Source organism: Sinocyclocheilus grahami, unplaced genomic scaffold, assembly GCF_001515645.1.
Source record: "Sinocyclocheilus grahami isolate Dianchi unplaced genomic scaffold, SAMN03320097.WGS_v1.1 scaffold306.1, whole genome shotgun sequence".
NCBI lineage: Eukaryota > Metazoa > Chordata > Actinopteri > Cypriniformes > Cyprinidae > Sinocyclocheilus > Sinocyclocheilus grahami.
In genome coordinates, this window is record NW_015505485.1 from 429,142 (window position 1) to 443,263 (window position 14,122).

A 14,122-nucleotide genomic window follows, 5' to 3' on the forward strand; every position below is an offset into this window, starting at 1 on the left:
CTCTCCTTGAAGTTCTTGATGATCCGGTAAATGGTTCTTTCAGGTGCAATATTCTTTGTAGCAATTTCCTTGCATGTGAGGCCATTTTGATGCAAAGTGATGATGGCTGCACGTGTTTCTTTGGAGTTAACCATTGCTAACAAGAACACAATGATTGGACACAATTTATAGCAATCAGTCTGCTCTTACAATCTAATTAGTATGGTAGTGATTTTACCTGACTAGTACTCATTCACACTTTCACATGTGCTGCTGATATGATTAGTCAATTAATGTTAGCTGGTAATTTTGTGTCAGGATCAAGAAACGGTGAAATTTGTTTTTTTGTGAAAAAATCATTTTTTGGCCAATTAAGCTATTAGCAATTATTTCAAATGCATCTGATCACTCTACACAATAATCTAGAAACAATGTGAATGAACACCACAACAGCTTAAGCAGCAAACTTTGCAAAACACAAAATATATGTCAATGCCAAAACTTTTGGCAATGACTGTCACTGTATATATGTATTTAATTATTTATTTATCTTTTCACAGTTGACCAGAATGGTTCAGATTGCAAAGACAGTCTTTCTCTGTATGCTGACTGAATGGTCACAGGCTTTTCCACACCGTGATGATGTCATCAGAGAGAATGAAGCAATCAAAGATGCTGACATGGTAAAAAGAGAAAGACAAGATGTTATACTGAATGTAAGTACAACTTCTGTTTGTTGTAGGTGTAATGTAAACAGTTGTAAAATGGGCAATTCAGCTTTTAATAGTCCAGTTATCTGCTATTAGTCTCTACAGCTTTACTTCTCCTTTGATAGGCAGTTACTATGGCATTTAATTGAAAGAAATATCATTTCTTTTCTTTTCAGGTAACAGATTTTACTCCACCAATGTGTCGGGTGGTAAATGAGAGTTCAGATTGTCTTTTGTCATGTGGAAATACAATCTTGGAAGTGACTTATATTATGTCAGATGTCGACGGTTCAGGAATTGATCACACCCAAATTTATTCCGTGGGTCCAAGTTTTATCAACCTAACAGAAACAATGTGAATGAACACCACAACAGCTTAAGCAGCAAACTTTGCAAAACACAAAATATATGTCAATGCCAAAACTTTTGGCAATGACTGTCACTGTATATATGTATTTAATTATTTATTTATCTTTTCACAGTTGACCAGAATGGTTCAGATTGCAAAGACAGTCTTTCTCTGTATGCTGACTGAATGGTCACAGGCTTTTCCACACCGTGATGATGTCATCAGAGAGAATGAAGCAATCAAAGATGCTGACATGGTAAAAAGAGAAAGACAAGATGTTATACTGAATGTAAGTACAACTTCTGTTTGTTGTAGGTGTAATGTAAACAGTTGTAAAATGGGCAATTCAGCTTTTAATAGTCCAGTTATCTGCTATTAGTCTCTACAGCTTTACTTCTCCTTTGATAGGCAGTTACTATGGCATTTAATTGAAAGAAATATCATTTCTTTTCTTTTCAGGTAACAGATTTTACTCCACCAATGTGTCGGGTGGTAAATGAGAGTTCAGATTGTCTTTTGTCATGTGGAAATACAATCTTGGAAGTGACTTATATTATGTCAGATGTCGACGGTTCAGGAATTGATCACACCCAAATTTATTCCGTGGGTCCAAGTTTTATCAACCTAACTCTATATGATGGTCTAGATGAAAATGGCTACAATGCAACCCTTTTGCATTATTCTGGAATCTGCTGCCTTGAAGATTTGGAAGTTTCTTCAGTGGACAAGGCAGGAAACAAGGGGAAATGTCCTGTTGTTGTAAAACGTGTTACAACCACAGCCAATCATTTCAAGACAATACATTTTTAAGTGCAGTTAAAGTACTTGGCGTCAATACTAAGTTAATGATTTGGTGTATTGAATGGTACATGAAAATATAATTGCAAGGTTCGTCTAAAGCAAGTGCATGGTAACTACATTTTTACACAGATTTTTTTTTTTTACTTATGTGATAACAATGTGACACATGGAAAGGTGATGCAAATTTCCTGATAAAAGCTGGATTTAAGATAAAAGATTTAAGAGTTTATTGGTTTATTAATTCCTTTTAAATTCAACACATAAGTTCTAATATGTTCACAAATGTGCAAATATGAATGCAAAGGACAGGGTGACCACCAATAAAGTTTTAATGTTCCTCAGGACAATTTGTATTAATAAGAAGACCCAGTTCTCCCTGTTGACCTGAAACAGCACAAATATGCTGACTATCTCTCAGTTGTGACACACTAGGTATGAAGATCAGAACCTTTTTGATTTGTGACTTATTAGCTGAGTTATCTTGAAATAGCTCACTATGACCCTAGAATCAAACATTATTTTAGTAACCTTTGACCTGATCTGATTTGCACAATGTACTGGTTTTGGCAGGGGTTATGAAAAACAAAGAGGTCATTATGTTCTACAGAGAGCTGTCATTGACTTTTAACAAATCTTTTCAACATTTTAAAATTCAAATCAAAATGATCACTTTATCAAATGCAACACATTAGTTTAATTCTAAATAAAAATGGCCCGATGCCTTAAAAACTTTTTACTTTCAACAAACTATTGTTGATTTTTGTGTTTAATTATATACATCAAATAGTTCTTTAAAAAAGGATAAATGTATTAAAGAAACGCAGAAACTGATCAAAATAACCTATAATTTAACATCAAGGACTGATCTCTCCAAAGACCCATACAGGCTACTGTAGCAAATGTAAAAAAATAAAAAAAACCTTGCTGAATTTAAAAACGACCTGTATGAGATTTTAAGAGTCTTCGATTTTTTAAAGGTTGAACAGTCCAGTTTACTGTAGAAGTGCAGTGACTGAACGCTTGTCATTTTTGATGGAGCAGAGCAGGGGCGTAGCCATCATTTCAAAGGTGGGGGGGACGGAATGTCTAGTGTTATACCTGTTTTTTCCCTCGTCTAATTGACAGGTTTTATTTTTAATCATACCTTTTTTGCTTTATATGCTTTATGCTTATATTATTATATATGATTATAAAACAGACGAAAGAGAGAGAGAGAGAGAGAGAAAGAAAGAAAGAAAGAAATACAACAGCATGTCACTGGGACAGCACCCTTAAAAGGACATCTTTGTACCTTATTTACCCCAAAAATTTCATAGTTGTACATTAAGGTACATATTAACCTTTTTGATTTGTGACTTATTAGCTGAGTTATCTTGAAATAGCTCACTATGACCCTAGAATCAAACATTATTTTAGTAACCTTTGACCTGATCTGATTTACACAATGTACTGGTTTTGGCAGGGGTTATGAAAAACAAAGAGGTCATTATGTTCTACAGAGAGCTGTCATTGACTTTTAACAAATCTTTTCAACATTTTAAAATTCAAATCAAAATGATCAATTTATCAAATGCAACACATTAGTTTAATTCTAAATAAAAATGGCCTGATGCCTTAAAAACTTTTTACGTTCAACAAACTATTGTTGATTTTTGTGTTTAATTATATACATCAAATAGTTCTTTAAAAAAGGATAAATGTATTAAAGAAACGCAGAAACTGATCAAAATAACCTATAATTTAACATCAAGGACTGATCTCTCCAAAGACCCATACAGGCTACTGTAGCAAATGTAAAAAATAAAAAAAAACTTGCTGAATTTAAAAACGACCTGTATGAGATTTTAAGAGTCTTCGATTTTTTAAAGGTTGAACAGTCCAGTTTACTGTAGAAGTGCAGTGACTGAACGCTTGTCATTTTTGATGGAGCAGAGGATGAGCTGCTTACCCAGGTGGAGAGCAGACAGTATCGACACTGCTGCGAGGAGAACTGGCACATCCGAAGTCATATTTGTGGTGATATGGTCCTATACAACTCCTTTTTAGACAAGGTCTCGCCACAAAGTTGTGAAATTAGGTCTCCGCCTATACTGCACCTTCTGTTTTAGAGATCAGGAAGTTCCGGTCTAAAGTTTACACGGGGTGTAACATATCTACGCATATCGGATCGCCAGCTATTCCACCGTTCAAGTCTAATAACAGTACGAGTTGGGAATGACAACGAATTGCATTTATGTCTCGTGTGCTTCTGAACTAATTAAGGCCCCACAATACTTCGATTCAACTACATTTACAAATTTACAAACAAAATTTTCAAGCAGTCGCTCCTTTTAAAGTGCCTCAACAATCTTTAGTTTTAATCTGATTCGTTCGAATCAGTTCGCACATCGACCTGTCAGATTCAACTAAGGATTTTGTTTGGGAGTAGACTAAAACTTTTATTTTTTGTTTTGTTTTTTGTAACATATTTATAAACAACAACTTATATGATAAACAACTTTTTTTTAGAAAGGGTCGTGGTGACATTGTCAGAGTGTTTTAGCAGGGTTTCGTCCACATCGGTTAAAAAAATTAACGTTTGACAAAGATTAACTGCCATGAAAATCATTCGGTTACGTTATTTTTTCTCGGGTTTCCGATCCTAGTTTTGAAGAAGACTCAACTCGGTTAATCATTTTTAACTAGTTGATAGAAGTGAATTGTCCAAATGAACCGATTCTCCAAGATGATTCGAATGTTCCTACGCTGGAGCACAGCGCTCTTGAGTAACTGGAAATCTGTGCTGGGCGTTCAGCGCTGATTATGTCAGACTGTGCGCCGGGAACTGTCATTTCTGCCCTGCTGAAGCTTCCCCCCCACCTCCCCCCGGTAATTCGCACCCTGCCCATGACTAACCCATGTTAGTCCCATAACCCATGTGGTAAATCATGCTGTTTTTACCTGTCAAGCTACGTCCATTCTCGTTTTGGGGTAATAAAATGCATCCGAGCAATCCGTGCTGTGGAGAAAGATGAAGAACTCACTGTTGCTTATGGTTATGACCATGAGTCATCGGGGAAGTCTGGTCCAGAGGCACCAGAATGGTACACAAAACAATTGGTGTAGTTTCAGCAGAGGGAGTCTGGAAAAGATGCTGACGAGACCTGCTAAGACTCCTCTCACTACCACTGTCCTGAAAAAACATGATCTCCCATCCCAGTCTGTAACTGCACCAGAAACGCTACCTTTGTTCTTCAACCTCCTTGCAGCTAACACTAACATCTAATCACTCTTGAACTGATTTCCAGCATCTTCATCAGTTTACAAGGATTGCAAATGTCAAATCCTCACTCAGATCACTGAGCAAGCTGCAAAATTCTATGGTTCTAGAGAGTGAAGGACTAGTATGTGTGTCAGTTGGTGACTGATTTGGTTGCACTGCAAGAATACAGAGACTGAAAAAGAGCAAGTGATTTAAAAGGCATTTTGTCTGAAATCGATGAAGTGGAGTGGAGTTTGAAAGTTTTAAAAACCGTTGTCACTATTTCTTGAGGTATACAAACACTTTACCACAACTTGTGAAAACTATGCAGTATTAAACCAGTATAGTTTATTTTGCTGCTCTGTCCATGTTTCCCCTAAGAACCGAAAATATAGATGTTTTTTATGTTTATATTACCAACAATTATTCTTGTATTGTAAACCAATTTGTTCTCTTTTTTTTTGCATGTGCGAACAGCTACAGTTATGTTTAAATACACTCTTAAAAATAAAGGTGCTTCAAAAGGTTCTTCAAGCGATGCCATAGAAGAACCATTTTTGGTTCCACAAAGAACCATTCAGGCAAAGGTTCTTTAAAGAACCTTTGCCTGAATGGTTCTTTGTGGAACCAAAAATGGTTCTTCTATGGCATCGCTTGAAGAACCTTTTGAAGCACCTTTATTTTCAAGAGTGTAGGCTCTAGTAGTCTCGAGGTACAGTATTACACAGACAAAGCTGTTTATTTACATGATTTTTTTTCAAGAAAAACTGAAAGATTTACACCATTAAAATTAAGTAAGGTGTACTGTGTATATGGGGAAAAGACTGAACAGAAGGTACAGTATTTGAGAAAAAGGCACAAGTTAAAGAGAAATCTTTCTACTGAACTGAACTTCAATATGCAAAAGCTGTCAACAAAGATTTATCAATAAAAACTCCAGCATAGAGCACAATTTGACTCATATTTTCAGTGTTCTCTGCTATAATATAATGATAAAATTTAGAAAATATGAATCGGGTTGTATCCAAGCCAAAATGGAGGAATGTTTAATGCCCAGGTAATTAGGTCAACACTGTAAATATCCACACTGTGAGGGCGTGGTCATCGTGCTGCACCTGCGCGCGCGCCAGGTTAATGAGTGACGCTGGGTTTCACCGCTTGCTTCCAAACATAAGCGGTCCGGAAGTGATAAAGGAAAAACGGCACAGGTAAATACTACATTTATTCTAATTTATAGGACTTATACACCATTTTATACAGATGAAATCGGGTGTAGCATAGCTTAATTATAGCGTTTAGTAAAAGTAAGTTAGTAAAGTGGTTTTGTAGTTTCAGAATCAACGCACAAAGGAAAGCGGTCGTGACGGTTTTAAGTCATTAAACGTTTGATAAAGGATACAGCTCGTCAGCGACATAATAGGGAAAGATTTTCTCTTTTAAATGATATACATCAACATAAAATTACATTCCCTTCTCCTTGATTCTTTTCTCTCCGCTGAAGGCCTGAGATGGACCGTTACAGGTATTTCATCTTCAATCAGAAGAGTGTGGTGGTCCTCGGCATCCTTCAGGTGGCGTGCGCGGGGCTTTGCGTGGTTTGCGGCTTTATGGATGCAGTCTTCCGCAAGAGCACTACTCTGAGTGAAACTAGAGCTCCACTCTGGGCTGGACTGGTAAGAAACCTTAAAACGGACCATTTAAAATGACTTAAATGGCTTCCTCCGTTAATCAATAATGCACCATCCTAGTTTGCCATGTTTAGATGGGCCTACTGTTAGCAAACTGGGACAGTGTCAAGGTCTCATAAACAAAATATAATATGACACTTATGTTAGGATGATAGAATTCACTGCTGTATCCCATATTAAAACATACCACATTTCGCTATTTTATCATGTTAACATGATTTTCCTTTGTCAATTTACTGTAATGTTTCTTACTGCTGTCTGAATGTGGAATAGGATGAACTTATTAATGCTGATTTTTAGTAATAGAAGATTAGATACAATAATAATAAAGAGGGTTAGGCCTAGGTGTCCCTCTTAACCTGTATTCATCCTCTTGTAGCATCTTTGTGCACTGAGAGATGGTGATTCTACAAGGCCCCTAACGGGACTGGTGATGGAAAAAAAAAATGTGATGGTAGGAAAAATGCTTCTGCATTCTCTTGCAAAGTGATTGCATTCCCCTGAGAAACTGCATTCTCTCGCGAACGCCCTGTAAATATAGTTTTTCCTCCCACCTCATATTATTTCCATCTCAAAGTTTCTTAGGGGAATGCAAAAGTTTTGAGAGAAAATACAAAAGCATTGAAATGTATATATTTTTTTCTCCCATCTCATTTTATTTACCATCACCCTTGAGGGGCTCCATATGATTCTGTAAAGCTCATTTCACTTTTTCCTCCTCTTTTAGCTTATGGCTGCCCCTGGTGTGCTTGCTCTCTTTGCATCCCAGAAGAAAAACCCAGTTTTGGTAGTTTCTTATCCGTCTAATCCAAAGTATTTTTCCTGACAGTTGTCTCTTTCTACCTGTTGATATTAACACGCTCTCATTAATACCTTTTAGGTAAATGTCATGATCGTATCATCTGTGATGTCGCTTTTTGCTGTTGTGATTGTCTTCGTTTATGCTTGCGTCACTCTCAGCTATGGAGAAGAGGATGATGAGATCTTCCATGCCCATCCTATCCCTGAAGTGGTACAGTCACACCCAACCATGTTTACTTTCCCATCTGTTATACACTTAGCTTAAAATATAGAAGTATTTGATAAAGCTGTGTCCTGTGTAGAGGTTTGTCCTCAGCCGGATGGTGAAAGGCGCAAACGGCACCCTTCTGGTGGCCTGCATGGGGTCCTTGCTCTTTTCTTCTCTCATTGCATATGTTGGCTGCCGCAGTCTGCCGCTTTGCGGCTGCTACGACTCAGCAAATGGCATGGTGGGTGAGCTCTTTTGTAACACAAGAAAACCTCAGTGTTTTAAAGTTAATATACTGAATACAAGATTGAGCTGTTAATTACTGCATGGTTGTGTATTTTACAGGAGTTTCTAATTCCTCAGAATGACCCTGTTACTCCAACTGAACTTGTATGCTCTTGGCAAGGTACGTGAGAGATGTGTTGTTGGAGTAGGTTTGTGCACTGAGATGACAAAATCATATTTCGTAAGTCATCTGCAATATGAGCCACAATGTATGCCATTATGATGATGCTAGTGAGGATGTGGCTGACTGTAATGAGATTTTATTTTGCCTCATGCAGATGGAGATGAGTGAATCTTTAACTCCACCATGTCATTCATGGATCACTGTCCTGTACAGGAACAACAAGACCTTTCCATGCTTCCACCATATAGCAGACTAGCATAGTAATTGATTATTTTTTTATGTGTGTGTCTGGGGAAAATATGAAATATAGTTCATTAATTTTCCCCACAAAGATTATCAAGCCTGCTTGTTTCAAATCAACTTTAAATTTGTTTCTTGATGTTTAAGTTATCAGTGCCATATTTTAATATGATCTTTCAGTGTGTTTTTTTCTTAATGCATGTGCCTTGGCTTTATACTTTTTTTTACATGACAGACTGATATTTTTGCACACATAAACCTGTATGTATATGTTTTACAATAAACAATATTTTACAAATTCAGTATCCTATTTGCCCCTTTATGAATTTACAAACCTCCAATTTTAATGGATGTTCAGATTATGATAACATACCAAGGGACAGTATCATTTTTGCAATGTCATTACTTTCAAATAAGTTTCTAGTTTCTGAACATCAAGTTTCCAAATGTACTCTTTAATTAGACCAATAAAGCACAATACCCGTCAGCTGAAATTCATAGATGTGGTACTTTATTTTTAGTAAAACATTGAAACCGTTAAAACCAAAATCACAAGCATTGATTTCTTTTGTACTCCTTTGATTATAGTGGATTGATGGTTTATTTTCTCAAAACTATATCACTCACTGACCAACATTAAAGGCATGAGTTGTATCAGACAAATGACTAGTAAATATATGTTGTGCATGTTTGAGTTCAGGCATAGCAAGGTGTTATTTTATCAACTGCTGACTCCTGATATCATGAATTGGCTCATACACTTTAGTTGCAAAGATGCATAATTATCCTAAGAATAATAAACTATTACAAATAATAAAAATGTAACACTTAAGCATGTTAATAATCTTCCATATATTATCTGCATTTGAATATTTCCAGCTGTAACATTGTTTTTGTGGATTTTTGAGATCTGCTCATATTTTACATTGTTAACTGTGTTATTGTGTTAAAGACAGACTGTATAAAAACAGACAGAAATAAAATACAGAATTAAATTCTGAAGGACACTTGAAATGGTGAAAAGAGTGTTAATTACTGCATGGTTGTGTATTTTACAGGAGTTTCTAATTCCTCAGAATGACCCTGTTACTCCAACTGAACTTGTATGCTCTTGGCAAGGTACGTGAGAGATGTGTTGTTGGAGTAGGTTTGTGCACTGAGATGACAAAATCATATTTCGTAAGTCATCTGCAATATGAGCCACAATGTATGCCATTATGATGATGCTAGTGAGGATGTGGCTGACTGTAATGAGATTTTATTTTGCCTCATGCAGATGGAGATGAGCGAATCTTTAACTCCACCATGTCATTCATGGATCACTGTCCTGTACAGGAACAACAAGACCTTTCCATGCTTCCACCATATAGCAGACTAGCATAGTAATTGATTATTTTTTTATGTGTGTGTCTGGGGAAAATATGAAATAGTTCATTAATTTTCCCCACAAAGATTATCAAGCCTGCTTGTTTCAAATCAACTTTAAATTTGTTTCTTGATGTTTAAGTTATCAGTGCCATATTTTAATATGATCTTTCAGTGTGTTTTTTTCTTAATGCATGTGCCTTGGCTTTATACTTTTTTTTACATGACAGACTGATATTTTTGCACACATAAACCTGTATGTATATGTTTTACAATAAACAATATTTTACAAATTCAGTATCCTATTTGCCCCTTTATGAATTTACAAACCTCCAATTTTAATGGATGTTCAGATTATGATAACATACCAAGGGACAGTATCATTTTTGCAATGTCATTACTTTCAAATAAGTTTCTAGTTTCTGAACATCAAGTTTCCAAATGTACTCTTTAATTAGACCAATAAAGCACAATACCCGTCAGCTGAAATTCATAGATGTGGTACTTTATTTTTAGTAAAACATTGAAACCGTTAAAACCAAAATCACAAGCATTGATTTCTTTTGTACTCCTTTGATTATAGTGGATTGATGGTTTATTTTCTCAAAACTATATCACTCACTGACCAACATTAAAGGCATGAGTTGTATCAGACAAATGACTAGTAAATATATGTTGTGCATGTTTGAGTTCAGGCATAGCAAGGTGTTATTTTATCAACTGCTGACTCCTGATATCATGAATTGGCTCATACACTTTAGTTGCAAAGATGCATAATTATCCTAAGAATAATAAACTATTACAAATAATAAAAATGTAACACTTAAGCATGTTAATAATCTTCCATATATTATCTGCATTTGAATATTTCCAGCTGTAACATTGTTTTTGTGGATTTTTGAGATCTGCTCATATTTTACATTGTTAACTGTGTTATTGTGTTAAAGACAGACTGTATAAAAACAGACAGAAATAAAATACAGAATTAAATTCTGAAGGACACTTGAAATGGTGAAAAGAGAAAATTGAAACTTGACACTTGAAAAGAGAAAAATCAGTACAGACAACAATGAAGAGAATCCAGACCAAGAGTGTTTTTATCAAGACCAGTTCAGCATGAACCTACAAAAATCATGAATGCTCATGATGTTTATGGCAGATAAATAAGATATAAACCTGTAAGCACCCAGGGGCAAATCATTAAGCACAAACAGACAAGTCTTAGTATGCATTTATGTTGCATTTAAATATTTAAGAGCCATCATCAACTCGTGCACAATTCCTCAACTAATCACATGCTCCCCTATTATTGTACCTGAATAAAACAATGCAAAGCATCAGCTAATCGGGCCCTTTACCAACCTACATCAACAAAATTTACCAGAAATCATATGCAAACCCTCTTTTTGGCAATTTCCCATAAAACAAATAAAGCATGTAATGCCTGAGCTTCTTTCATGCACTCCACAGGACCAGCTGTGGTTACATAATGACATGAGTGAATAATCCCTGTAATGGATTCAACTCCGTTCTGCGTATCAGTGTTGGAAAGAAGATAGCCGAAGGGAAAGACAATTTAGTCATTAGCATCTCTGTATATTTGTACTGACAGATTACATTACTGAAATACAGATTGATATCAGACCTTTTGTTCAGATTTATGCCATGCACATTGTAATGCCATGAATAATGAGTTGCTCATACTAATCTGCGATTATACACTACAGATCATTTTCATTTTGCCTAACAAAGCAGTACTACATATAAAACCTGATCAGTGGACTAAGACTAACTTTTTCAGAAAGGCAAGGATATCAGCTTTTTTTCTTTTAAATTCATCCCTCATTTTGTCTAAAACCTATTAGCAGCACTAATAAATAACCTGCATTTAGTGTCTGTGGGTGAGATAGAATGAGAACAAACACGCACACTAAACCAGATTCACCTGGGAGGCTGAAGTGATTTAACAGAACAGTTTATCTAATTGTGGCAAAATATTGTTTCTAAAATATGATGAAAAAAGCAACGTTGCGTACGATGATTTCATCGTTCAATTCACCTACAGAACTGCATAACTGGCTAAAACTAGTAGGCAAATGTAGTGAGTGTTTGGCAGTGGCATATGATATGAACTAGACAGACTGACACAACGGATGAAGCTTGTACTGTATATGTAAGGCAGATGGGCCTACATGCAACTTCTCAAAGTCTCTGGTTTGAGTGATGGACGAATGTTTTTTCCCTTTAAAATAATGGCCAGATTCTGCACATCACATACAAAAAGAAATCTTGAGAATAGATGCTCCTGTGTCCTAAACCCTTGACCTGGACCTTCACAGATGACACAAAAGCACCTCTGAATCTGCTTCTTTAAAAGGTGCTTCACCTTTGTCACCTCCATCCTGTAAAGTGGTGACTCCTTCATTAGCTCCTTCAACAACCGCAGCCCCATGTTCCCCTGTCCTCCTCGTCCTGCCTCCTGAGAGTGACAGTATCTCCTGATCTGCACGGTAGTTGACTTAACACCAGCGGCTTCTGAGATTTCAGCTTGTGCGCTACCGTCATAAAAATGGCTTCCACGTGGTCACTATTATTCCGACCACCGTCGTCGTTTCCATAGGGGTTCTTGGCAGAGGTCTCGAACAGAGGCATTGAGTGTGCATCGGCGAACTGCTGCGCTACGTCTGTGCTTACTTGAGCAGCGTGGCGCAGGTCGCATTTGTTGCCAACCAAGATTCTGGGCACCTCTTGACCCAGGGCATGCTGACGGCACTCCTCGATCCACGCCGGAAGGCTTCGGAAACTAGCGGCATTGGTGACATCGTAGACAAACACCACAGCGTGGACATTGCGGTAGTAGTGCTGCACCATACTCTTTCGGAAGCGCTCCTGGCCTGCGGTGTCCCACAACTGGACCTGATAGAGTGGAAAAAGGGAGAACTATTAGCAGTCAACTTGTATCATACCATGCATATTTGTTCTTTTAACATTGCAGGAGAATGCAAGGTGTGTTCATGCATAAATGACAAACACAGGTAGGTATTATGATTAAAGTGTGGGTTTTGTGCATGAGAGTTTTTGGAAATTTACATTTAGTTATACTAAGGCTACTATGACCAATGCAATGGTGCACCACCAATGCATAGAGAGTCACAATAAGAAGTCTAACCCTGCATTACACTAGCCCATCTCTTCAACCTTATAAAGCCTATTGTATATGTACATTTTCAACAAGATCAGAACTGAAAAACATATTGTACACAATCTAGTACATTCATTCTGCACGCTAATTAATAGTTCATATTGACAACTGATATTTATACACATTTGAAGTATTCTGCTATATTGTTATAACTGATTTAATTATTTACATTACAGGATATCAGATTGTCATCTTACCCTTTAGCCATATAAATAACAACATCTACCCAACATGCATATTTTTCTCACTTTAGGCCTCTGAATAAAATCAAACTCAATGTATCAAATATGGTACAAAACATAAAACACATATGCAAACTTTTTCATATCTATTTAGTCTAACGTTAAACTGTTCTATTTTAAACATTCCGACTATTATTTCATGTGTCAGGATTTACAGGATGACATTAACATTTTGTCATTTTGCAAAATAACCTGAAATCAGAAGCATCCTCACCTTGATTTTCTCTCCGTCTATTTCAATAACCTTCTCCCGAAAATCCACCCCGATAGTGGCCTCAGTCTTGTCTGGAAACTTGCCCGCACAGAATCTATAGGTGAGGCAAGTCTTGCCAACTCCAGAGTCTCCGATCACGATGATTTTAAAGATTCGGGTGCGTGGGGGAGGCAGCGAAGTGCAGGTCAAAGATGAGCAAAATTCAAAGGAGTTCTCGATATTTGCCATGCTGCCTTCCTATAGACGGAATGGCACAGTGCAAATGTAGCTACTGACGCTAACGGGTCAAATAAATGATTCAAACGCAGGATTAGTTTAACCTTCAACCCTTCACCTCAAGCTTAATGTGCAAAACTCAGAGTTTCAAACGTCGGGGACTGTATTTGACGTGCTGACCGGTAGACTCCGCATTTTGCTGATGCATTCCTGGCGGACTCTTCTTACACTGTTTGGGTCTGTAGCCACGTACGACGTTGACATAACTGTAATCTCGCGATAAGTCACATAATACTGAGCGCATTATGGTTGGTACTTCCACACAAAAGAGCGTAACAAAACGGAAACTTACTACTGCAAACGGAGTAAACAAAACACACACACACAAACTAAATAAATATGGAAGTTATTATATTGTAATATAATTTATTTTAATAAAGGGGGTGGAAGTTTTTAC

The 14,122-nt window shown here is 36.8% G+C and overlaps 2 protein-coding genes and 1 long non-coding RNA gene across 4 annotated transcripts in view; 1 reads left to right on the top strand and 2 right to left on the bottom strand.

The window, feature by feature from the left end:
- LOC107601474 (uncharacterized) overlaps nucleotides 1–4,226 on the bottom strand; it is a 7,659-nt gene extending 3,433 nt beyond the window's left edge. The window contains exon 1 of the long non-coding RNA XR_001610936.1: nucleotides 3,788–4,226. This is a non-coding gene — a long non-coding RNA (uncharacterized lncRNA). The remainder of the gene's footprint in view (nucleotides 1–3,787) is intronic.
- A 1,949-nt stretch (nucleotides 4,227–6,175) lies between these two features.
- Nucleotides 6,176–10,005, top strand: LOC107601475 (uncharacterized). 2 transcript variants are annotated; one of them, XM_016293655.1, is made up of 7 exons: nucleotides 6,176–6,288; nucleotides 6,582–6,753; nucleotides 7,496–7,555; nucleotides 7,649–7,780; nucleotides 7,872–8,018; nucleotides 8,123–8,183; nucleotides 9,703–10,005. In XM_016293655.1, the coding sequence occupies exons 1-7, from the start codon at nucleotides 6,215–6,217 to the stop codon at nucleotides 9,807–9,809; spliced, it is 753 nt and encodes a 250-aa protein (XP_016149141.1). In that variant the 5' UTR covers nucleotides 6,176–6,214; the 3' UTR covers nucleotides 9,810–10,005. The 2 variants fall into 2 exon arrangements, with proteins under 2 accessions (XP_016149141.1, XP_016149140.1); XM_016293654.1 differs by lacking the exon at nucleotides 9,703–10,005 and adding an exon at nucleotides 8,341–8,650.
- Nucleotides 10,006–11,571: 1,566 nt separating this feature from the next.
- LOC107601495 (ras-related protein Rab-33B-like) lies at nucleotides 11,572–14,046 on the bottom strand. Its single transcript, XM_016293697.1, has 2 exons — nucleotides 13,450–14,046; nucleotides 11,572–12,707 (listed from the first exon to the last, which is right to left on the bottom strand). The coding sequence occupies exons 1-2, from the start codon at nucleotides 13,675–13,677 to the stop codon at nucleotides 12,225–12,227; spliced, it is 711 nt and encodes a 236-aa protein (XP_016149183.1). The 5' UTR covers nucleotides 13,678–14,046; the 3' UTR covers nucleotides 11,572–12,224.
- Between the last annotated feature and the right edge of the window lie 76 nt (nucleotides 14,047–14,122).

Coding starts and splice junctions, on each gene's coding strand:
- LOC107601475 (XM_016293655.1), top strand. CDS start 6,215: ATGAGTGACGCTGGGTTTCACCGCTTGCTTCCAAACATAAGCGGTCCG. Junction 6,754..7,495: donor CTCCACTCTGGGCTGGACTG/GTAAGAAACCTT, acceptor CTCCTCTTTTAG/CTTATGGCTGCCCCTGGTGT. Junction 7,781..7,871: donor CCCATCCTATCCCTGAAGTG/GTACAGTCACAC, acceptor TGTCCTGTGTAG/AGGTTTGTCCTCAGCCGGAT.
- LOC107601495 (XM_016293697.1), bottom strand. CDS start 13,677: ATGGCAAATATCGAGAACTCCTTTGAATTTTGCTCATCTTTGACCTGC. Junction 12,708..13,449: donor TAGACGGAGAGAAAATCAAG/GTGAGGATGCTT, acceptor CCACTCTATCAG/GTCCAGTTGTGGGACACCGC.